This window comes from Falco naumanni, chromosome 4 (genome assembly GCF_017639655.2).
Source record: "Falco naumanni isolate bFalNau1 chromosome 4, bFalNau1.pat, whole genome shotgun sequence".
NCBI lineage: Eukaryota > Metazoa > Chordata > Aves > Falconiformes > Falconidae > Falco > Falco naumanni.
The window spans coordinates 45,126,628-45,152,486 of record NC_054057.1 but is presented as its reverse complement, the minus strand read 5'-3'; the positions used below and the strand labels follow the sequence as shown (position 1 = coordinate 45,152,486).

At 37.7% G+C, this 25,859-nt stretch overlaps 1 protein-coding gene across 4 annotated transcripts in view; it reads left to right on the top strand.

Moving 5' to 3' along the window:
- MPP7 (membrane palmitoylated protein 7) overlaps nt 1-25,859 on the top strand; it is a 157,603-nt gene that overhangs the window by 70,148 nt on the left and 61,596 nt on the right. For all 4 annotated transcript variants that reach the window (XM_040591416.1, XM_040591417.1, XM_040591415.1 and 1 more), the window contains 2 exons: nt 17,032-17,109; nt 21,626-21,706. In XM_040591416.1, coding sequence (XP_040447350.1) covers nt 17,032-17,109; nt 21,626-21,706 — 159 coding nt within the window. The remainder of the gene's footprint in view (nt 1-17,031; nt 17,110-21,625; nt 21,707-25,859) is intronic.

The following is a 25,859-nucleotide window of genomic DNA, read 5'->3' as shown; positions in this document are numbered from 1 at the left end:
TAGTCACCTTTTTTAGAAACTAGGGAAGATCTGAATGCAATCCATCACCTTGTAGGTGTTCTTTGCTTTCATGACCATAGCTTCATTAAAGAGCATTTAAGGAAGTGCTTAATTTCACACTCGTGACTTGTCCTAATATCCTTAAGCACGTACTTAATTTTAGTGATTAATTGGTTGTGCTTTGTTTTTTACCTGGACTGTAAGCAGGCAGACGGAGAAGGGAACGGTAATGTTTTTAGCTCACTTGCCTGTTGACAGAGGCTGATAGGGGTTTTACCTGTTGAATTTAGGCACCCTCATGTGCTGCTGCTTTTTATTTGTGAGTCTTTCTTGCATATGGTTGATGAATGGGGGTGGGGGTGGTGTGTTTACTACTGTTAGCTTTTGCATTTGAAATTCTTCAGCGTTTGCTCGACTTAAATCCCTACAGTTCTTAATGTAAAACTGACTAAATTTCTAGATTTCATATTTGAGAAATGGCTTAAGTTAGTATGGTTAATTCTTAGGATCTGGTTTTGTTAATGGTGACCTCTTTTAAATTAATTACTTCAAAAATTTCAGAAGTATTTAATCTGTGATTTTATTGGTGTTTTGGGTTGTGATCCAGTGTTTGTGACACTTTCATCCATTTTTAGCAAAAATTGTGTTTACAGCAGAATTCTGCTCTGATGATGGAGGCTTTAAATAGAAGGTTTTTTTCATTATTTGCATGCTTCAGAGTAGCATCTTTTGAAGAGTGGTGGATTTTTCTTGAGGTGTGTGGTAGGGGAACAGAAGAGTAAAAATAGAAAATAGTAATTGTAGTTGTGTTTTGCCTGTGTATGAATGCCTAGAAGGTGGTTTTTTTCTTCCTGTCAATAAATTTTTGTACGTATGTTTGTGCAGATTTCAGCATCAGTATTTTTCTTACCATGTAATTTATAGTGGAATAACATAATGTTAAGAATTAAAATGAGAGACTTTGAGGTTGGTTTGGGTTTTTTTTGACATCTGAATTTTATTAATTGTTTGACCTGTGCTATATCATAACATGTTGCACAGGATGTAGAAAAAACAGAATGGTGAGCTACATATTTCTCATATTACATAAATTGTACTGACCCCACTAGATGGTGCTAATTGATAAATGTATGTCTGTGTAGATATATTTAATTTTAACTCAAAGCACAGATGTCCCTCTCTGTGATTACAGTTTGGGTTTTGAATGGGTTAATTCAGTATCATTGGGCTGTACAGAAGTGATCTCTTCAATATTATTAGGAACTCGGGGAAATTGAATTGATTTGGATCTTGGACTATCATCACTGAGTAGAGACTGTAAGGATGGTGTTTATTGTACTAAGCAGGAATAAACCAAACTCTTCATGATTTAAATTTAGCAGGCTCTGCCTGAATAGCAAAAGTGAAAAAGTGCAAGTCTATGTCAAGGTTTCTTAGGCTGTATGCAGTGAATCCTAGTTTTTTTGTCTATTTTCTTAAATTATTATTTAATTGGGATTTCTGCAAGATCTTAGTTATGTAGAGAATGGAACTTGCTGGAAACACAAAGGAAAAGAAAAAGAAAAAGAAAAATCTCGGACAACCAGAAGCGCAGTTTAGCCTTTGCTCATGTTAGAAATCTGTTCACTTGGGTGTGTAGGGTTACAAAGTTCTTTCCTTTGGATTTATATTGTTAACAGAGCAGTGCAAATCACTTGCTTTTGGAAAAATACCTGGAAATTTGGTTCTGTATCAAATTTGTGATGAGTGTTTAAAAACAATAGTGTCAGGAGAAATTAAGATTATAAAGCAAATTGCAAGTAAAGTGTACTTTTGGGCAAATGAGAACTGTTTTATGATTATATAAGTTTTTGTGTTTTCTGAAGAAACGGGAAGGCATTTATTGAGAGAAGCATTAAATCTAGGCAAGTATTTGTTTTGTTTCTAGCATCAAAATGACATCTTGAACTTAGCCTTCAAGGAAGTCTGGCAGTGAATTGGAGACTATCTGCCCTTACTGTGCAGTGCTGCTTTACCTTCTTAGCAGATTTCCAAAGACAACTCTCATCTTTCTGTTCTGTCTCACTTTAAAGCTTCCTCTTCAACTGCATTTACTTGACAAAGCAAGACCGTACGGTTGTTCATTTAAAACATGTCTGGATAGCGTCTTTATTTGGAAAAGTGTTCTTCTAATTTAATTTTTTTTAAAGTGCTATCTCTAATATTCTCAGCAAGTTACCTCTTCAGTCCTCTAATTTGGACTCTGGGAATAATTTTACATGAATGGATATTAGTATTGGCACAGAAAGTATTGTAAACTTATGTTCAAATTCACTTTATGGCTCTTTCTTTGCTAATCAACATAACATCATAAAGCTGTGGGAAATAATGGAATTAGTTTTTTTTAAATTACTGGATTAGATAATAAAATTTAATCACAAGTCATGAAATGTTCAGGATTGCAGTTTTCCTAGGCGTGTCTCAGCAGTAAGATGACAGTTGTTGCTCGTATAATTTGTGCTTAGAAGGACTTCAAATATTTATAGCTTCTAAAACCCAGTCACTCAGCTGTTGACATTATCTTTGTTCTTTACATTCTAGCTGCATCCAGGCTATTTCTTTCCTTTTCCAGCTCATGTTTACTAATATAATATTTTTATCTCTTCTAGATAATTTTTTTCTTTGAAATATTCAAATGCTGGCAGATGGCCGGCTGAACAGGAGCCAGCAGTGTGCCCAGGTGGCCAAGAAGGCCAAGAGCATCCTGGCCTGTATCTGGAATAGTGTGGCCAGCAGGACAAGGGCAGTGATTACGCACTGGTGAGGCCACACCTCGATACTGGGTTCAGTTCTGGGCCCATCACTACAAGGCAGACATTGAGGTGCTGGAGCGTGTCCGGAGATGGGCAATGGAGCTGGTGAAGGGTCTGGGGCACAAGTCTGATGAGGAACAGCTGAGGGGACTGGGGTTGTTTAGCCTGGAGAAAAGGAGGCTCGGGGGGGACCTTATCGCTCTCCACAGCTCCCTGACAGGAGGCTGTAGGCAGGTGGGGTCAATCTCTTCTCCCAGGTAAGACATGAAAGGACAAGAGAAAATGGCCTCAAGTTGCACCAGGGGAGGTTTAGATTGGATAATAGGAAGAATGTCTTCACTGCAAGGGTGTTAAAGCATTGGAACAGGCTGCCCAGGGAGGCAGTGGCATCACCATCCCTGGAGTTGTTTAAAAAACATGTAGACGTGGTGCTTAGGGACATGGTTTAGTGATGGACTTGGCCATCCTGGGTTAATGGTTGGACTTGATTAGCTCAAAGTTTTTTTCCAACCTAAGGGATTCTATATTTATGTTTTTCTGCACAGAAAGCTGACTTTTCTAAACAAAAAAATAAATTAATCCTTTCAAATTCATAAAGATCTTTAAAATCAAGTGCCGTACTCCAAATGGAGAAACACTCTTGCTATATAAAACAGTACTGTTATACTTGTGTTGTTTAAAAGACATTCGTCATAAAGCTAAAGAAACTTTTATGCTTCTTAAAATCTGACCAATACCAAGACTTGAAGAAGTTTTTAAGTTCTGATGGTTTAGATCAGTTCTTTGGATTATTTGTTATACATAATAACAACTAAAATTAGGCATATATTTTGCAAATGTTTTTTGTATTACTTACACAGAATCAGATGAATGAATGACAGAAAGAAAGAAGTTTATTGTTGGGATGGGGGATTGAAATACTATAGATGTGTAGTTATCTTTTTTTCTGATCAATCTAAGTTAATTAGTGTCTTGAATTAAGTAAGCTTTTCCTCAAGTTTTGTGTTTAGAATCATTATAAAAACATCAGCTGTTTGATCATTGCAGTAAGGATTATTTCCATCTGTATTTAATTACAACTGTGCAATAAGTATTGTTTCTCAAAACTGAAGGGCTTCAGTGGGAGTTCCAATTCCTTTCTTGCTTGCATCAAGTATTCTTGAACTAAAAGTGTATTTTAAAAGTGACGTAGACAATTTCCTGATATAATTGTCATATAAACAAATATTGCATTGGTTATATGTATTTCACTATCAGTAGTTGGAATACCAAAAAATTTAAACTTACAATATTAAGTCGTTTTAGTAGCATTGGTTTGAAAATTAAGTACACTTTGTGTCCATGATTAGGCCTTGTCTTCCTTTTAGTGATGAGGAAACTGACGCTTAGTTCCCTTGGTAATGTGCTTTGAATTCTTAGCATAAAAAAATGGTGCATAATCCTGAGTATTGTGGCCATTTTAAATTGCAGTCTTTATATATGACTTTGACAGTTTTATTGCATGCATGATCGATTAACTATGTCTGCAGTACTGCAAAGAAGAATTTCCTGACATTTAGGTCAAGATCTTTCGTGAAAGATTTGGTCTATTGTGTTGTGAATGATGAATCCTTATCATGGTCTTAATGAAAGGAAGAGAGAAATAACGAGACTTATATGAGCCCACCTCAAATTCTGTGTTTCATTCAAATCTGAATGCTTACTTTCAAAAAGTGTATTTATTAAAGTAATAATACTGGAGGTGGGTGGGCAAAGACTGCCAGAGTGAGAGTGTATCGACAGAAGAGTGAAGATCCATAAATTGGAAAGAGCAGTTTGTGACCTGGAATCCTGATTTCAGTATTGCTTTTCTAAAATTTTTCCTTCAAACTTTTACCACATTGAAGATGTTTTTATATTGGTCAGTGTGTGCTTCTGGAGAAAAGAATTGCTATTCTTTTATTTTAGTAAATTCAGACTGGTACAGTTCAGACTAGTACTTAATGGGTTTAGTGCTCAGATTTTATTTTACTTGAAAATGTATTTATGAAGTGTAGTGCATTAAAATTGTAGGGATTTTTCAGCATCCGTGGACTCCAGTTTGAAGATTACTTGTTTCAAAGGAGAAAAAGTTTGATGTTATTCTGTTCTTTCTGTTCAAGGACTTCATGTCCTTTGCTCTCACAAGAGAGTGGCTTCATTGAAGTTTGGAATTGTTCTGATGCTCCTTCCTTTGGAAATGAGGTTAAAAGTACAGAAAAACAGTTTTGAAAATACTGTATACAGTAGCCACGTAGGCTGTTTGGCTCTAAAGGGGCAGGGAAATTTATTTTGGAGCAAGTGCAACTTGTTTGGCTTTGGTCTGAACTTCCTCTGTCTACCTAGGGACCCTCTTCCTATAAGCAAAGTCATCAAAACCTTTTCTTATTACTGACAAAAAGAAAAGTTCATTTGAATGAAGTCTGTGAAATCTCATATAATAGCAGCTTTATTTTATTGTACAAGGAACAATGAATTCAAAGTGAAAAGTGTTTCTAACAGAAAATAAACATTTTTAGAAACTCCGCAAAGAATAATGGGTTTGTAGCCAGTATTTAATCTGTTTTGCTTAACATTGCAAAAATAAAACAGCTAATGCATTAGTCTTATTACCATATGCTTTCATATTCATTCAGACCAGAATTTTCTTCTTCTTTAGTCCTTTCTGATTTTGTGATATAGGCTAACTAAAATAAACCACAGAGGTATTAAAATGTAATTTAAAGAAAAAAGCTTTTAAAAATGAAGGAAGGAAAAGGGCAGCATCTCACAAAGTAAGCTTTAAAGGGATTAAAATCACAAATAAACATGTTAGAGTACTCTGTCAATGAGAATGAACAAGGAAATTAACATTTCATGTATTTGTTGTTTTAATCTTTAACCTTCTAATAGTATTAGGATCCTACTTGAATAATAATTATCAACTGCATGAAAACTAGTTGGCATGCTGTGTATTATCAGGAGTTAAGGAAAAAATGTATTGATTATAGGCAGATCACAGGAAAGGCCACTAATGAAGCAGTTGAAATTCCAGAAGAGAGCAGTTAGAATGATGAGAGGGCTGCAAAATAATCCATGGGGGAAGACTGAAAGAGTTTGGGTTTAGCTTAAAAATGATAGAAGTACCTATGTTTTCATGTTGAAGAGGCTATCAAAGACAAAGTGAATAATTGTAAGAAATCAATTTACAGCAACATGTCAGTCCAATGCAAGGCTGCCACTCCTGTGGCTGTAGGATCTCAAAGAGAGCTGGGAGCTAGGTTAGAAGGTGCTGTCTTGTAGGTGCTAAACCAGGCAGTTGGTCTGTTGAGCAATGGTTTGATTCTGCATGTTGCAAGGACACCCGGCTCCTGCTGTGTTGGGGTGCCCTGCCTATTCCGTGCACAGTACTTGGCTCTGCTCACACCCCTGAGGAGCTGCTTACAAAGGACTTCTGGCAGAATACAGTTGCATGAGCAAGCCTTACCGTGGAGCATTTTGTATCGGTATCATTAAAAATCTGTAGAACTTACCTCTTGTTACTTGGCTATGGGCAGAAGGCGTTGGATGGAGTGCTGCTGTTGTGTCTGTGCTCTATGTTATTTTCTCAGATTGTTCTGTTCGGTTTCTCTATGTGCATAAAGAGAGCTTGTGTTCATCAAAATTGCTTCAGGCTACATCTGTTCTTTTCTTCCCGATGGAAGTGTCTGGTCTTCATCAGCTGCCCCAACAAGTTCCACAGCACCCAAATTAATTTAAGTATGTGGCACACTATTATCAAGGTGCTTACCTAATCTTGCTTTTAACACATTAAGCAAGGAAATGCTACTTTTCCATTTTACAGATAGGGAATGGATGCGTTGCCATTCAGGAAGGTGGTAGTGAAGCAGGAAATTGGCCGCTATCACATTTTAGTAGGCTCGTACCCTAGAACCTTTGCTTTAAAATGATTGTCTGGACTAATGTTACTGCTGAACTTCTGTGCCTCTAATCTCACACTTAACTGCACTCACGCCTTTCTTATCTGTTCTTGTCTTTTCAGAATGGATAGCAAAAACAACCTCACCAGTCTTCCCTGTCAGGTGTATTTTTTCAGCATTTAACTCTTATTGACAGGTGAACAACTGCTTGCTTACAATAGGCTCTCCAGATTAGGAGAACTGATTCTCTGGTGCTATAGCTGTTGCTCTAAAATGTTCCCGATGAACTTAATTTTTTAAATTTAATTGTAATACTTCTCTCTGCTTTTGAGCTAAGGAGGAGGCATGGTATATGAGCATAATGGAGACATGTACTAATTTTCTTTCATGTGCTTTGCTTACACTAGCATGGTAATAGAAAGTTCCGAAATCAGAAATACAAGACAGATCTGCAGGCATATCTGACTGTTCGTGAAGCATGTGTTTGTTAAAGTGTTAATAGCTAGGTATTTAACAGATAATGAAGTACTTTTACCGATAAAAATGTGATGCAGAGGTGCAATTTAAGTACACAGAGGCAGTGTGCATGGCACAGAGAAGCAAGAGCAGGATCACCAGGCTCACCAATTGCTCACTTAATGTCTGTCTTGGTTTTCTCAATACAGAAAGAGTGGAAGAGATGCTTCTTTATTTTACAAAAATCAAGAAATGGGTCCTTACAGGTCTGAGACTTTGATTAGATATCTGTAAGACAAAATCAAAACTGGCAATGTACTTGTGACCTTGTCAGAGTAGTCTCAGAACTGCTTGATCTGTGAGACTGCCTCAAATAAATGCCCGAGTGCAGGTGTTCTTCCTGCCTCTGCCTGAAGCATTACATTTTCTCTGTTGTGATCATCTTTCTCAAGTGCCACCAGCTCATCAAGACTGATCAAGGGCAAAGGATAGAAAAATGAGGTAATGAGATGCAGTGGTAAATGATTCAGGAGGAAACTCTGAAACCAGAGATTTTTTTAAAAAATTAGTAACAATACATGGAGAATAGGATTTTACTGTATGACTTACTGCAAATGTGCACAGGTATTTTTTCTATCTTGCAATTTTTGGCTAGACAGTAAAAACTAGTTATTTGGCTGGAATGACTAATAACGCACATGACTTGAATTTTTAGCAAGGCTCTTTTTTGTCCTTAACAAAATCAATACATCATTTGATTTTGCCGGTTGAGAAAAGCTGCCTTCTTTCCTTATGACATTGCTTTCTTTTATTTCTAACATGCTGTTCTTCTTTTACTGTTTTTTTACAATCTAATTCATAATAATCACATATTTGCCATCACTGTTAACTGGACACTTCTGCCATAATAACTGACTCACATATATATGCACTCAGTAAGTTCAAACAGCAAGTGCTTGTTGAGAGTGTTAAGTTGAAGCTGTGGCCTCTCCAGGCAGCACTGGTGATTTGCATTGATAGGACCTGATTTAAAATAATGCTGCTCCAAAAACATTGTAAATCTGTAGATAATACACCATCGTATAATTTTTACAAAACATAACCTGACAAGAAAAATGCCCTTAAATGTGATCTAATGTAACTCTATTACCACATTTTGTAACTTAGAAAATTACTGTAATTGTGCATACAGTTCTGAAAATTTATTTCTGAAATTGCAATGCAATTAGAAATTTCTGGAGTTCTGTTTTGGATATAGGTCATTCTGAAGGTTGGGTAAAGGACACTTTTTAAGTTTCATGTAGCACAATCCTGGGCTCTCAGCAACTTTAAGGCTGAACAGATGCTAGTGTAGATTTAGGTTGAACATAAGGAAGACATTTTTCACAATGAGGGTGGTGAGGCACTGGCACAGGTTGCCCAGAGAAGCTGTGGATGCCCCATCCCTGGCAGTGCTCAAGGCCAGGCTGGATGGGGCTTTGAGCAACCTGGTCTAGTGGGAGGTGTCCCTGCCCATGGCAGGGGGGTTGGACTAGATGATCTTAAAAGTCCCTTCCAACCTAAACCATTCTATGATTCTATGCTTGGAGCCTGATTTTCATTCTTTTTTAACACAACTGCAAAGATTTTGATAATCTCAGAGCACTGCAGTCTCAATAGACATGTTTATTTGTGGGCTCCTTTCAAATAATGGACTTCAGGTCCGCATATGACCTGGAAAAGAGAGAGTGTTGGCAGTTTATTTTGTTTCATGTATTCTGCTGTGGCACAAAAATGAACTCGGCAGTAATCACGTCCCTTTTTTGCAACTTCAGGCCCTTGATAACAGGCTGCTTTCCTGTGATTCCTGGAATGTTCCATGGGTTTAATCGTCAATGGTTATAATGTTTTAAGGTGACAGAAACTGACAAAATCCCATCAAGTTCACTCTGGTGACTTATTTCATTTCCATGAATGGATTGCTTGCTTAACAGAGTGCTAAATGAACTAGTTACCAAGTTTTATCTGGGCTAGAAACACCTCCTTTTACAAATTGTATTAATGTCTCCAGTTACAGCCCTCCTCCTCTCCCCCAAAAAGAAAACAGTCTTTAGCAGCAACTGAGATAAAGCTCAAGCTAAAGAGTCTGCATATTGGGGTTGCCATCAAAGAATTTAGATGCCTTGTTGGTTATTCCCTTGTTCTAGCTGCTTACGGAGGGTGGAAACAAGTGATGCAAAAGCAATCACTCACCACCAGCCAACAGATGCCTGTCCAGCCCCGTAGGAATGGCTGCTTCAGAAAAAGGTGACATTACATGGTATGGAATATCCATTTGGTCAGCTGGGGGCAGCTGTCCCAGCGGTGTCCCCTCCCAGACTCATGGCCACCTCCAGCCTATTCCTTGTGTGGGGCAGAGCGCGAGACTTTAACACTGCAGAAGCACTGCTCAGCCGCAGCTAAAGCACTGCTGTCTTGTCAGCACTGTTTTGGTCCCAGACCTACAACACGGCACCGTGTAGGCTGCTATGAACAAAATGAACTCCTTTCCAGCCAAGCCCGTTACAGCAGTTTATACCAGAGAGCCTGCAGGCTTCCTGATTTTTTTTTTTTTTTTTTAACAGTGATTTCATGCTATAGTGATAAAGAAGCTTATGATTCTTTTATTATAGTGCAGGTTCTTTGTTCTTTTGTTAAAGATATCTAACACTTGTTCTGAAAGACTTCTGATTACTGACTCTTAACGTTTTAGGCAGAAATATTTCCCTGCCATTAGCCTGCTGTTGAATTCTTATGAACTTAATGCTTCTGCTCTTTGGAACAAGGGCTTGAAAGAGAATTGCTCATCTGTTGTGATGAAACTTTTTGCTGTGCAAAATTGGGCCAGAATCCAGGTATCTGAATGTCTTGTGTTTATGGCTTCAGAGGCTTGCTTTGATACTTGTAACATTTTCTCGAAAGCCTTTCCGCACTGTGCAGTCACTTAATTTATATTTGAGGCAATTTCATGTTACTACAGGGAATGAAATTCACTTTGCACCCTCTGGGTAGTTGGCTATGATTTATGCATTTTTATCTTGTTTGTCTTTTCTAAAATACATAATGCTAAATTCTTAGCAATATTTTATGCCTCTAACTGCAATTCAAGTCAATTGATCTGAATAGAATGTGATTTTTAAAGGCTTTACTTTTTCTAAGAAAGTCAGTTTTTAAGATGTTACATTGGGTATTTGAAACTAGTTGGTATTTGGTTTGCTGCTCAATTTTCCTACACCTCACGTGTCCATCATGCCATATTACTGCAGTTATTCATATATTTAAGTTGATTAGTGTGCCAAAGCTACAATCATAAGTACTATAGGGAGGTTTGAGAACAAATGAGTACTTTTGCATTCAGTCCATGTTTTTGTGCTGTGTAAAGAGGCTTACCTGCTAAATAATGAAAATAAAGCAAAAAATTGACTAATTTTTCAGGTTCCTGTAATTTGCTACAGTAGGGTTCTGGGAGGAGAAAAGAAGGGAATTAAACAATCTTTTAATTAAAATTCTACATCAAGCAATAGATGATGGTATGCAATTATAGTTTGTGAATGTTTTTAATGGTTATTTTCATCTGTTTCAGTGTAGCCCATCGTTTCTTTATTCAAAGTACTTTGTTTTACCTTGACTCAAAGTTGTTCATCAATTTAGACAATGAACTCACTGTTTAAACCCAGAGTTAAGATAGTACCATTAGTGATCAAATGGAAACCCTAATTTTCATCTTCAAATCTCACTGTGTAAATGAGATTAAATTACTAAATTACTGTCTGCCTTAGAATGATGGTCAGTACAAACTTCTCACAAGATCCTCTTCCATGCATACTGTCAGGATGGAGTCATTGCCATTAACATCAACATCCAGAGGTGTTGACATGTCTGAGTAGCTGGTAACACTCCTGTGTGGCTGGCAGAATATTTTCACAAATTTATGTAATGTTTCTTGTGTTTTATGTACTAGTATGGCTCACTGATGTTGATACAGTGTTTTTTGGGTTATAAGTGTTTGCATGTTATATTCTTACATACACTTATTCTTTACCTATGCCAGTTGTTCTGTCAAAAAGACTGTTTCCTGTTAACTGTTTGGCAGCTTATTCCTCCCCTGCTCTTGGTTATTAATAACGGGTTTTTTTTGAGTCCTTTCTGCATTTTGCTACCTCTTACTCTCTACCACCAATGCTTTTTGCATATACTTTTCAAGCAAGGTCTATCGGTGGGCTCTAAATCTTGCACTGGACCACTACATCACAATGCATCTTCATGTGTAGTCTAATTGTTGGGTGTAGTTTCTTTGCTTAGATTGATCACTCCATGTAACAAGTAAAATAATCTGGAGGACAGAGGTTAAGCATTCTTTTAACCTATTCTGTACATAACATTTAGATTTAGTACTTGCTTAAACACTTGAGAGGTGTGTAGTCATTGAGTATGTACCCACAGAGTATTCATGTGAATATAAGCATATGGGCAGCAAGGTAGATCTAGGTGACTTAAATGCTTTGATTGTCAATAATGTCTATTTAGAGAGTAGAAAACAGAAAGCAGAAGCCAGGAAGCTGAAAAAATACTTTTTGAGATGGAAAAGAGGAGGGGAAGAGAAGACAGAAGGACAAAGCTGATATAGATGGTATAGAGAATCACAGATAGACATGGAGAAGACTGTAAAAACCAAAAGGCGAAAGTCTTAACGTTCTATTTACATCTCAAAATTATTCTTGTAAGTAGGCTTCTGTCTCTGTTTTGGAAATTTATTTTGCTTCGATGTACAGAACATTTGAAACTCCATTAATTCTAGCAGTTTTCTGCATCTTTAGTATAGCTCATTGGCATTGAGGGTAACCTTTTTTTTTTCAACGCAGTTACAGGGAACTCTACTTTCAATTTGCTGACACTTTTAATATCTCCTTTAAAAACATTCCATTCTTATGTGTGAAGCCTCAGGTACATCAAGCAGTTGAAGACTACGTTTCTTCAAGTTCAGGTAAAGGAGATAACATGACTGACATTGCATTTCTTGGGTGGCATCACCTTATAATGAAAATAGTCCATTTTGGAGCTCTGTTTTAAATTTCTCAGAAACTGTATAGCTGGAGAACTTTCTAAGAGATTGTTGATAAACCCTGGGCTGTTATACCGATACAAGCTACTGTTGCTGAAGCCAGGTGTGTAGTTTGTAGGTGTATAGTACTGTTCTGTAGAGCCTTTCAGAAAAGTCCTGTGAACATAACTGTACCAGAACCCACTTAATACTAATAAAATTATTCTTGCATTAAGGGGATTCCTTCCCAGGAGGAGCTGGGGTATTGGAAACTGATGATACTATTCTGTGTGCATGCTTATCCCCCTCCCCTGTGTTGTTTTCAGCCATATGAGATCAGAACTGTACTTTGAAATTAAGAAATCTAAAAGGAGAAATTAAACTTATTTTGTAGGATTCTTTGCTTAAGATTTTTGGTTTTCTGACTCAGAAAGTTCCCTGTGGGTTTTGAAATAGTCCAGTCTGGGGACACTGCAGAAAACTTATTTCTGCTGTATTTTGCTATAGAAAGCTTAGTTCAATCACTCTGGGAAGATCCAGAAACAATTTGCCTTGCCTACAAATGTGCCCAAAAATATATAAACTTGCAAATTGTAATTTTTCCCTTTGGGGGCATATCTTCACAGTAGATTGTCAGATTTCACAGAACCTTGTAAGTCTTCCCAAAGTACCCTGCAGTGAAAAGAAAAGGTAGTCATAAAAAAAAGTAAAATCAAAACCCCAAACCCCAGCAACTTAGTCATCTGTTCAGCAGAACAGCTTTATATGTTTTATTTACAATATATAACTCTTGGTTTAGCATACTTGTTCTCATCTGTGAAGAGATTTTCAGGGTTCAAGCTTTACACTTCAATGTCAGAAAAACTTAAAATAGATGTACTATATTTTCTGGTTTTCAAGTGTGATAGTCATATAGTCTCCATATATTCCATACGTTTCTACTAGAGAGAAGACACTAGTATTAAAATTACTGGACATCCAGTATAGCCACAGAATATAAGATAAATTTGGGTTTTGTATTAAATAGCATTCTTTAGAATTAAGCTCAAACAAGTGGTTGCAAATACGAAATGTTTTATCTTCAGTAGGTAAATGCTTTCTCTTTTATTTTGAATCTACTCTCATACTTCTTTCAAAGTGTTTCAGGATGGTTTTGATTTCTATTACAGTTTGATTTCCTTGAGTGAGGTTTGTAAAGGGGCAAAGTACTTGCACTGCCTCGTCCCCTTTTGCTCTTCATTTCTGTGTTTGCATAGCTCACATTGTATTCATTTTCATCAGTGTGGTCACTGAATCTAGATATTTACAATTCAAATTCTACTTGTGTAAGAATAGAATTTTAGAAATAAGGTGCTAGTTGTGCATATACTAGCATGATTTATAAATTTCAGATTTGGGAAAATAATTAGCTCAAAGACAGCATGTGGAGAAGTTACCAAAACATTTGGCTGTGTGCACAGTAGTTTTTCTAAAGGTGGTTGTCAGAAATGAGTTATTCATCATCCTGAAGTCTGGGAAATTCAAAGGCCACCGGGTGAGTTTGCAAGTGCACTCTGTCATCCTTGAAAGGCAACAGAGGTGACCTAGTCCCCAGTGACTAGGGAAAGGCGAGTGCCGTACCATCTTCATAAAAGGCCAAAAATGCAGTGTGGGGAACTAGAGGCCAGTTAGCCCTAATGTTATCTGTGGGGAAACTTACAGACCAAAACATCTTGGAATACATTTTTAGACACATGGAGAGAAGAAGTTGCCTGAAAATGCATTTTTGCCTCACTGAAATTTTCGCTTTGTCAGTTGAAGTGCACCAAATGTCCTGTCTTACTGCATTCAGGAAGCTATTCTGTATGTGCTGCATACATTATGAATACATTTGTTATCCAGAAGTTGGAGGTAGGTGGTAACTGTAGGAAAGCAGTAGGAAGTAGCGTTTTTATGATTTGCATATTTTGCATTGATTGCAGCTTTGTGCACAGACCAGTGCTTTGTTAATTTTCTTGGGTAAATTCTTCAATTACAGAGATTGAAGACAGATATTGTCATATAAAAATCTGTTTTAAAAATATTCACCTAACAAACAAGGCAAAATGCTATCTAGTAAATAAAATCAGATATTTTGGAGGAATTAAAAAAGAAAAAAAAAAAAAAGACTTGTATTGCATCTTCAGTGGGAGTGTGCTGAGGCTGCAATGTCTGTTACCATAGGGCGTGTAACATTTATCCCAGAGTCACTAATTGTGCCAGCACAGTAAATTAATAAAACTTCCAGCCTGATGTAGCGAAAGCTAATGTCTAGAACTGTCTAGTAATAGTTAAATTTTCCTGCTTGCTTGCTTATTTTCTGTTGTTTGCTTCCGATTTGGTTAGGCAATTACTCTCTACAACTCCTCTGTTATCAAATGAAAGCTTAATGATTTTCCTTAATTTTTTAACTGGATTCCAATATCCATTGTTAGGAAAATAAAATCTATTTTCAGCCATTTGCTGGTTATGGGCAGAGCCAATAACTTGTTAGTTACACAGTACCTACTCTTTAAACCCTATTTTTTGTTGCATGAATTAAGAATTTTATAACATTTTTTCAAAGATTGGTTATGTAAGAATGTCTCAGCTTTTTTTTTCTTTTTCTTTTTCTCTTTTGATTTCACTGGTAAACACACCTGCGGGTTGTTTAGTGTAAAACCAGCTTGACTGGCAGCAGCGCTTCTATTTTTTCTGAGAAAGTAGAAGATAGCATGGGCATCAGCATTTAACCTCAGAGCTGACAGAAGCTCAGCCTGGATAAAATCAAGATGTTGGCCAAAGCAATCAAAAAATGATGGATTTGAGCTTTTTGATACAGTATAGCTTTTAGTTATTCAAGTTCACAGTCTAAGCAAATGGGAGCTGCAGCTCCTTGGTTTGTTTAGTTTCTGCATTTTGTGATCTAAAAATACGAGGTTGTCTGATCACTTAAGACTTTTGGTGACATCCAGTATAGTTTAATCTTTGCTGAGTAAACAATGTCTACATGAGCTATGTAAAATTCAGACTCATGTTCTGTAGATAGTAGTGCTTTGCATTTAGTTTCCAGATGAGGAACAGATACTTGCTATTCAGAACAAATAATTTTACAACTCAGCAACTGAGCAACTGTGGTGTCTTCATGCTTTACCTTGACGTTTCAGAACTCCGATATCCTTTAAGCAACAACATACAGGAATTATCTTAAGATTACAGAAATGATGAAAGAATCGACTAAGACTTACATCTTGCTGTGCCACGTTGCATTAACAGAGTATTGTATGGTCTTCAGAGAACTTATAGCCTAAACGAGTAAAAACAGACATGGACTTCAAAAGTTTTATGAAGCACAGCAGAAGATGGGAAAAATGGCAAGCACAAGTGTTGTTGACATGGCATTAGTTTGTTATGGGTGTAGTTGTTAGGAGTTCGGTTTAAATTCAAAAGAAAGACCTGAGGAGGCGGCTGCGGGACTCCTGGGCCATGAGAGGAACAAGTGCTGCCAGGGTAAAAGTAAGTGGAGAAAAGCAAATGGGGAATAGCGGGGAAGGCTGGAGGGAACAGACAGTGCAAAACATATATGGTCCAGTCAGTCAACTGCAAACATTTTCAGTGTGCAAAGACCACTGGTTTGGTTGCTCTTTGAAGCTGTCCGTGGTGCCTAGTGTCTGTCCCATTCCTCCCCCAGCAATATGCCAGGGAGCAGTAGGGTATGGTTGGGTTTCTTGTACCCCAAGGATGTGAGGGGCTCCTCAGCCAAGTTCTGCACCCTGTGGTGTCTGCCAGACCTTGTCTCCCCCTCCTTGCCAAGCACAGAAGTCCCCAATTTAGCTCCATCTGCAACTCCTCCAACCATCTGGAGTTCACGCCTCCTTCACAGCAGCAGAACTAAAGCAGAAATCTAAGAATGGGGTGTGTTTGTATCGGTTTAGACTACTGTTGTTGTCTTTTTTAAAAATTGTAATTAATATTTGTACATTGTGTATCTTCAGGAAAATAAGGTATATAAAATTGAATGTTTAATATACTACTTTATGCCATTCTGAAATAATTTTTAAGATAGTTGTTAGAAGCTTTAAAATATTTTGGCTCTTTAAAGCTTTCACACTGGAAAAAACTAAATTTTGAAATGCTTAACTTGCGGAGGAGGGAAGAGGCTGGATATTTAAATGATAGTGTATCCTTTCTTTCAAAAAAGAACCAAAGTGTGCTGCATTTTTAATGTTGGTAACTCCCCATTAAAAAATTTAAATGCTCCTAAATGACTTTAATTTGCTGAAGGACTGCCTTTTTCTTTCAGATGTGTTAGAATTCATGTTAGCACTACTTTGCCCTTGTTTCTGAATTATTTTAATGACGGCAGCCGCTCCACCAAGCTGTCTGTCAAGATGTGGGTGGCAGGCTATTATTTCACTTCGTAAATCATAATTTACAGGGTTTTTTATATCTGTCTTGGGGATAAACACTTTATGCTTTGTGTTTTCAGCAGCAATATAAAATGTAATTGATACTTAAAGCAATATGTTAGAAATATGGACAGAGAAAGCCAGGAGTGAAAAATCACAAATGTTTAGTTTTTCTGTGGGTTGGTCTACATACTGAGCATTTTTTCCATCTGATTTCATATTCTTAGCACTTCAACAGAGGATGATGATGAATTACATTTACATGATTGCTGCCTGTAGGTGACTATAAGGATGTTTCTTTAGTTACAGACACTCAACAGATCAGTTAGCTCAACAGGGTCATTTTGTACCATTTCTCATGCTGCTAAATAAACTTACCACTTTGTGCTATTGTCTTCCAGATTCATGAAAAACTGCATTATTATGAGAAACAGAACCCGGTGCCCATACTCCACGGTGCAGCAGCCTTGGCAGATGATGTAAGTGTCCCCTGCTGAGATCACTGGTACCAAGTCTCCCAAAAAACTGTCTGCAAGCAGAACTCCTCATAGTGCAAACATATGAATATAATCCTCTGAGCTGAAATCATAAGAAGCTGCAAATGTTTCCAAAGGTGCTGTCATCACCGGGCTTGTTGCTGATACTACTTTGATTTTTATTCACTTGCCTGTTATAAAAACATTGCATCTAGATAGCCTCTTGTTCTGCTTTAGTAACTACGTAATAGAAATTACAGGTTCGAACTCTACTGGGAGGGGAAAAAGCTGTCAACTATTGGTGTTTTGAGAAAGTCACAGACAAGAGGAATGCTTTGGAAAAATAAAGACAAATGAGATAGCAGCACTGCTGACAGAACATGAAAAATGACAGATAACACTACAGAAATGAAGCATATGAAATGCCTAGGAAGGAGGTTTGTTTAAAAGAAAATATCAAAAACTATTGAACAAAAAGTACACTAGTGATTTATTGATATTGGAGCTTTCCAAATTACCTTCATAACCAAAAAATAAATTGTAAAAGTGGTCGGCATTGATGGAGTAGTTAATTTCCTGTTACTATAATTTTTATTTTAAAGAAAAAAATCCAACCTGCCATTTCTTGCTATTTGGTTAATTCTAGGATTCAGATGAATTGTGCACACACCTGTATAAACTATGACTGAACCTGAGGTAGGCCAGGATAGAGAAATGTTTAATAAACTGTGGTTTAGGTGAAATCCAGAAATCTGTGTTGCAATTGATGATCTCAGGTTGTTTTTTGGAAAAGGCAGTATGTGTTAGGATCCGTTTCAAATATGGCATGTTTGAAACTTCACATACTTTATAGATGTTTTAAAATCTTAACTATTTTTTATATAATTAATAGCATTTGATTTTTAAACTTTACAAATGCTTAGATGTTGTGATTTGAAAATGGTAAAATTTTAATGAAAAACTAAATTAAACATATTTGAAGTCTGTTGAAAAAAGGATGTAATGTAATTTAGTCATGTTTCAGTAGGAGAGCTATATCCTGTAACATACCAAATACAACAATGCATTAGCTTTGATATCAGGCATATATTAGTAATATTTTTTTAACCTTCAAGTAGCTTTGAATAATGTTGATAGTAATTTTGAAAATTAGAAAGCTGGTTGAAATTCTCTTCATTAAGTTCTTGGTGACATATTAATAATCCTTGTTAACATTTGTGTTACGGATCTCTGGCTTAAAATTCTTTATGAGAATCGTTTCTTATTTTTGGATACAAAACTTAGTTCTTGATATTTTCAGAAATGCTGAGCAATCTCATTCTGTTTTCAGCCCCATTTAAAACGTATACTTCTGGAAATCCCCAAATTAAAGTACTTTGTCACTCCCCAGTTGAGAGGTTGGGGGTTTTAACCTTATGTGAATTTATTATTGTGTATATATGATAGTATTTTAAAAATATGTGCATGTTGTGACATGAATATCTCTAGACATCTGCCTACTTTTTAAGCACAGCTTCTTTTTAAAGATCTTTGTGCTGTTCTTCATTTTTTCTTATGTGTAGCTGAACAGCTGGTTTTATGGGCATCGTCCCATAGAATGAGGATGTCCTTTGGCAGCTGACGTCAGGCTAGCACATTGCAGGATTTCGTGTTTCAATAGTTACCAGCAAACTTTGAGGAAGGTAATAGACATGCAGTGGGCTTTGTAACTCCAAACCCCATGAATTTCCAGGATTAAAGTGCTATTCAATTTTTGGCATGTTTGTCTGATTAGCTGTCAGCTTCAGGGATTTAAGAGTAAGTAAGTAATATAAAGCACACTTCTATTTCAATTGGCTTTAAATTAATGTTTTTGTCTTCCTAGTGATAGCAACTGTTCTACAGATAAACAAAGAAGGAGAGATCCTTATTAGCGAGTGAATATTTTCTGTTTGATTTAAAACGCAGATCTGAGATGCTGCTAACCTAACTAAAAACTGTTTAAGGAGTGTGGCTTTATTCCTGTGATATTTTTTTAAAGCAATTTTAGGGGTAACAGTTGTGGTGAGGCTTCTTTTCTAAACACTTCCATATTCCTAGCTGCCATACCTTCTCTTTCCTCACCCCCAGTGACTTTTAGGCTGAATTTCCCATCAGAGATTCTGTTTGCCTCTGATTTTGGAGCAGCAGTGTCTGGCATAGGACTCTTGGTTTCATGCAAGTGATCTAAACATTGCTGGCAGTATAGGTTTACATGGCAGATAAGGCCTCTAGGTTATTAGGAAGACTGTTCTGGCAAAAGAAGTTTCAGAACTTTCTTCAGAAGCTTTAAACTCACAAGCCCTGGTGCTCCTCATCTCACTAGTGACACTGCACATCTGCCTTTCTCCCTTGCTTTGTCTTCCCCTCTCTATAGTGGCAGCTCTTTGTAAAGAACTTGGTGAAATGTTACACGTCCCTCAACAGAGAATCATAGAAGAGGTTCTCAGATAGCTTTTCATGCAGTCTTTGGCTTAGGAGGTGATTGGCACAGTGTCAGTGTGCCCTAAGTATGAGATGTAACTGCTGCTGGCAGCTGTCACACATCTCGGTGCTTCAAAACCAACAAATAAAAATTCACTCCAAAACTGCTAGAAGCACAACAAGCAGCTCTGGTGGTAACTGCTTATCTGGAAACATAGCTTGGTCTTCCTCCTTCTCTATCACACTTTGTCATCCTCCTCTTCTATCACAGGGCCTGTAAGACTTTTATGGAAATATTTGGAAAACTCTTGTGAATTATGCGAGTGAAAACAAATTTTCAATTGTTTTATCTCTGAGCAAATATTTTCTAAATTATGAGATTAAATTAAAACAGTAACAAAATATTATTTCTGTTTCTCACTGTTTTAAATCACGTACCTGCATTCACATTTGTACCACCAAAGCGAATGCTGATTCTGAAGTTAATAGATGTTCGTGCACAATTCATCTGAGAGAAGAATGCTGAAGTCATTGTCACTGAGTGATTAGTAGTCTTCATCAGTAAAACACGAATGAATAGAATTTTATTCTCTAGCGATGAGCAGTACTAGCTAGAGAATGAAAAGAACTGAGGGGAACCTGTGTCATATACCTGCTGTCATGCCTATCAAATTATTTTCTGTTTTGCAGAACTTTTCTGTAGAACATGCAGACTAGATTACTGTCAGATTACTTCAATATTTGGCTTTATGTGCCTAAAATATTTCATTCTGGCCTTTTCTACAGATATAACTTTCTAATCTTTTGGTATTAAGGCACAAATATTGTTAAAATTAGCTTTGATGTATTTGGTGGATGTTTTTATCTATGAATTATAGCCAAAAGGCTGTGGGACTGTAGGTCATGAATTTTTGTTTCAGTCCTATTATCCTTGTATTAATTCGAAGGTCTAAAAAAAAGTATTAAATCCATGTCTGATGCCTATAATTACTTCTAGAATTGTCTATTATGTATAATTATGCAAAATATACTTCTAGTCATGTATCTTTAGAATTTATACAAAATGAAACTACAAATTTAAAATTGGGCTAGACGAATAAAATTACTTGCTGCAAATAACCAATCTTTCTTTTAGACATTTTTATGATACTGATTTAATGCAAAGAAAATAAGTGATTATCTGAAATCACGTTTTGGATTATGAGCCATGTAGCTTCAGAATTTTAAACTAAAGTTCAGTGTTGTGAAATATGTTTTAGCTTTTCCTTCTTCTGGAAAAATAGTTCAAGTTTGAAATCCTGCAGTAAAATATGCCTCTTGAGTCCAAATTAGTTGAGAATGTCATGATAAGAAAAACTCAAGACATGAGCCAAATAGCCATGGGATTAAACATTAGACTGCTGCTCTATTGTTCACCAAACCACAATTTTGTAGTATAACGAAACATAAATTACTGATCTTGTTGTTATGACATCGTTTGTGTGTTTTGGGGACTTGAATTGCTGATGACCTGTTATAAACTATATTATGATTAACCCACTTCACATTTAACAAGCTCTTTCCAGTGTATGTGTAAACATAATAAAAGGTTCAGATTGCTTGCACTGTAGGGGCACTTTGCTTGCTTATCCCAGTCCTAAACAGCACAGCTACTGTGGGTTTTTGGAAGCGGTGTGGATTTCACCACCTCATTCAAAACTGTTTTTTATAGACGGTGTCAAAGTTTGATCCAGTCATTTTTACAAGCAGTCCTTTGTCTGCACGCAAAGGACCATTCACTTAAATGAAGTGCTGGGATTTGCCCCCATCGTTATAAATCAGAATGTGATCTGGCTGCACGCTTGCCAGAAATGATTACTTGTGTTAAACTGAGCCAAAAGGCCTGGCTTAAACCTGGTCCACCGAGGGCCAGAAAAAGAAGCATGGTGATTGATGGTGTTTTCCTTCATGCTGGCTTCTGTTTGAACACGCTGGAAAGTAATAACCTTGAACAAGGTAGATTCTGGGTTGTCACTGATGCACTGGTTAAAACAACGCTTTGCTAATGGTCTTTGTGTTGATTCCATCTCCCACCCAGCTAGCTGAGGAGCTGCAGAGCAAGCCACTGAGCAGTGAGATCAGAGAACTGTTGAAACTCCTCTCAAAACCCAATCTCAAGGTGAGGATGTGTTGCACCTACAAAGTACTTTCTGCATGGGTGTGTGCATCTGCTTCCTCGGGCTGTGTGTGGGGTTGTCCGCTTTAATGAGTATGTGTACTTTTAAGAAGGGATGCAGTGTTAATCAGAAATAGCTGTTATGAAGAAACACATTTTATGTTGCCCATAAATTGTTATGGTGTTACTGATTTTTATAAAAGGAATTCAGTGGAAAGCCATCACTCGCTCACAATGGATATTCCAAAAAGTACGTACTTTGGGGGCTTTTTGGCTTTTTGCTAACTCTCATTACATGTGCTTCATAAATTTATTACAAATGTGCTTTTACTAAGAATTTGTCAGTGATGCCACTGGTTTGATTGCACCATGTATATAAATAGCACAACCTGGTACTTGGGACAAAATTCCTGATGGATGTTATTTAAAAAAAAAAAATATATTTTGAAGATTTTCTGCAAAACTCCTGGGGTTCTCTGTGGTGCTTTTGGGGAACTTGGTAGCTTTTATCGGACAGTAGACTATAGAACCATTGAACCACTCAGGCTGGAAGAAGATTGTTTAGTCCAACACGCTGTTCGAAGCAGGGTCAACACTGAGTTCCGAGCAAGTTGCTCAGGGCTTTCTCCCATCAGACCTTGAAAATGCCCGGGAACAGACATTCCACAAACGCTCTGTGCAGCTTCTTCCAATTCCTAATTATTTTCCTAGTGGAAACTGTTTCCTTATATCCAGTCAGAACCTTCCCTGTTTATCATTGTTAATGCACGCTATCCCATTATTTTTCAACTCTAAAGAGAAGGGAGATGTTAGTGCTCTAGGGCCGTGTTGCAATGGTAATTAATGCAGCAGTTGATAAATTTAGAGGAAAACTGAAGAGTGGTCAGGAGCCCTTTTAAAGACAGTTTCTTCTTTACGTTCCCTGTAAAAGAGTGATCTCAAAACATAAGACGCTATGATATCTTCAAAGTGATACAAAATTTTGAAGATCAATTATGCTTCCTTTGTAAAGGTTTTTTGCAGTTTGCAAAAAAGTTTCCATAGTTTGCAAAGTGACAAGCATTTTTTCTCTGAAATGGTAAGTGATGCCAGTGGTGTATTACAAGAGGAACTGTTGCTGCATCAAATTGCAGAGATCCTAAGCTTCACTGTAGGTACTTCCTTGGTGACTGTCCATGCATGTTTTATACTTCTGAAGCTTTAGTGGATTGAGTATGAAGATAGCTCGTTTGTCACAACTGCATCTCTCCCTCTCCCTTTCTTGCTTTCTCTTTCTCTCCCCCTCTCCTTGCTGTCTTACTTTCCTTCCCTCTCTCCTCCATTCACTCACTCTTGCTGTCTGTTCCTTGGAAGTGGTTAAATGCAATGTGATAATCTTAGTGGGATTTCAGGGAAACAAGTGCCTTCACCTCGGCATGGTTAATATGATTGAACAACTGCAGTAACTTACCAATTGTCTTATTTTGGCTGCAGGGTACCAAGCCTGCATGGCCAGACTGCCTAACCCTGCACAAGGCACTCATGTTTCCCTGCCCTGCATGCCTTGCAGGTGTTTGTGTGAGCTGGGGGAAAGGACTGACAGTATGCGTGATATTTTTGCCTATCCATTTTCTTCTCCACCTGCCATCTCATGGCAAATATGCCTGGGAGAGATGGTAAATTATCATGGCTCCCTCCTCCATCATGTTGACCAGGCAAGTGTACTGCATTCAGTCAGAGGCTGTTTACTTGAGATTCGTCTGTTGATTTCCCCTGCTCTGTCTTGGGCAGAAAAGGAAAGGAAGAAAATTGCTGGGACTCAGTATTTCCGTTTCTCCCCCAGAGATGCCATCGAGTCTCGTCAGCTGTATCTAAGATTATGCTGTACGTTGCATAAGATTTTCTAGCCCTTCACTATTAGATTGATGGCTGGAGAGGGTTTCTTTGTTTCTTTCCTTCTAGATTCCTGGGGCAAAATGATGTCTGGAACGACTCTTTCCCACACATCTGAAATTGCTTGGGCTAATTGATCCATCTTTTCCAATCATGTTGCATAGGCCTTATCTAAAAACTTGTATGTGGCTTGATTTGGGATTGACTTTAAGGTGGCTTTCCTGACCTGGCTTATAACTGCAGGGTTAGCTGGAGCCAGCAGGAGAGCTTCCACTTCCCTGCAGCTCTGCTTTAATGTTCATGGCACAATGAAGGATGGTTAGGATTAGTTTACTACACTACATCACCGCCTCCCCAAGTTTGGTGGTGTAAAGGGACAGGTTTAGCAAGGTGGTTATATCTTCACAGGTTTGGTTAACATGCCAAAAAATGCTGGGAGAGGTTTCCAGCAACTCTCTGATTAGATGAATATTTCTATGTTTTCATTTTGTGTTACAGAATTGTTTGTTGAATATATTTCTGGGTGTTCGCATCTGATGAGTAAAGCTTTGACAAATCTGGTGTTCATGATTTTCATTCATAGAGATTTGTTTTTAAAGAAGAAATTTTTTCTGAGACAGTTACATTTATGAGACTTGAGATTTTCAAAATGCCCTGAAAGTCATGCCAAGGTTTTGTCAGGTGCATTTTCTTCTGGAAAAAAATAAATTGGACATTTCTGGTCTTTTAAAAACTGGATGCAATATCCAGTGACACTGTGGTTTTTTTCCTGCTCTAAAATGTGGCATCCTTTACCATAATTATATGAACTAGCAGTGGTTGGGGTTTATCTTTTCTAATTAAATCAGAGCTTTGGAAGTAGAACAGAGCATGTAGCTCTGGGAAATCAAGTGAATTTGTTCATCTGCGTGTGAGATACAGCATTTGCATTCTAGATTTAAAATATAATTGCCGAGTCCCATGGATGCAGGCCAGCTGCATCTATTCTAAATTTCCAATGTTGAATAAAGACTTACAGTTTACATTCTGTAATCCTGCTCTACCTTGTTAAAGATACCAACAAGTAGAACAGTATTTCCATACCTTAGAACCCAAACCCAGTTGAATGCAGTATTTGAATTTTAAGCAGACCAGAAATTAGCTCTTTGAAATGCATCTTGTTATCTCTTATTTAGAGAGTGCAAGTACAGCAATGTATATAAGCAATGTATCTATCTTCAGGTCTTTTCCATCATAACTGCAAGTATGTGATCAAATGTTTGCAATCAGTTGAGGAAGATAACTGTTAATAAATGCTTACACTTCCAGGGTATGTGTATGCAAGTTTAAAAGGTCTGCTGAGTTGGTTAAGAAACAGCTCAAGTTTAGCATGTCAAAGTTAGAATGAGGTAAATAACCAGAACTCGATGTACTGAAACTTACATTTCTGTGCTTGTGTTTCCTAAAGCTGTGAGGTATGTGGGGATTTTGGTTGGTTGGTTTTATTAAGTTGCAATAAAATATATACCTTAAAGATACATTAAAAGTATAAACCACAAAGTTATATAAATTCATAGTCAGGCCAGGTGCCATGGTTTAACCCCAGCTGGCAACTAAGCCCCACGCAGCCGCTCGCTCACTCCCCCCACAGTGGGATGGTGGAGAGGGTTGGAAGAGTAAAACTGAGAAAACCTGTGGGTTGAGATAAAGACAGTTTAATAGGTAAAGCAAAAGCCGTGCATGCAAGCAAAGCAAAACAAGGAATTCATTCGGTACTTCCCATGGGCAGGCAGGTGTTCAGCCATCTCCAGGAAAGCCGGGCTCCGTCACACGTAACCGTTACTTGGGAAGACAAATACCATCACTCCAAATGCCCCCCGCTTCCTTCTTCCCACAACTTATATACTCAGCATGACGTCATATGGTATGGAATATCCCTTTGGCTATTTTGGGTCAGCTGCCCTGGCTGTGTCCCCTCCCAGTTTCCCGTGCCCCTCCAGCCCTCTCACTGGCAGGGCCCAAGGAACTGAGAAGTCCTTGACTTTTTACAGACATTACCAGCAAGAACCAAAATCATCAGTGTGCTATCAACATTGTTCTTACACCAAATCTAAAACACAGCACTGCACAAGCTACTAAAAAGCAAATTAACTCCACCCCAGCTGAAACCAGGGCACCAGGGCATCCTGTGGGCAGTGCTGCGTGGCGCTGGTCTGAATGGTGTTTGGAGCAAGCAAGGGTGTGCTTGGGTGATTTGAAGTGCTGGCAGATCAGGCTTGGATCTGCCTGCTCTAGCTCTCTGTAA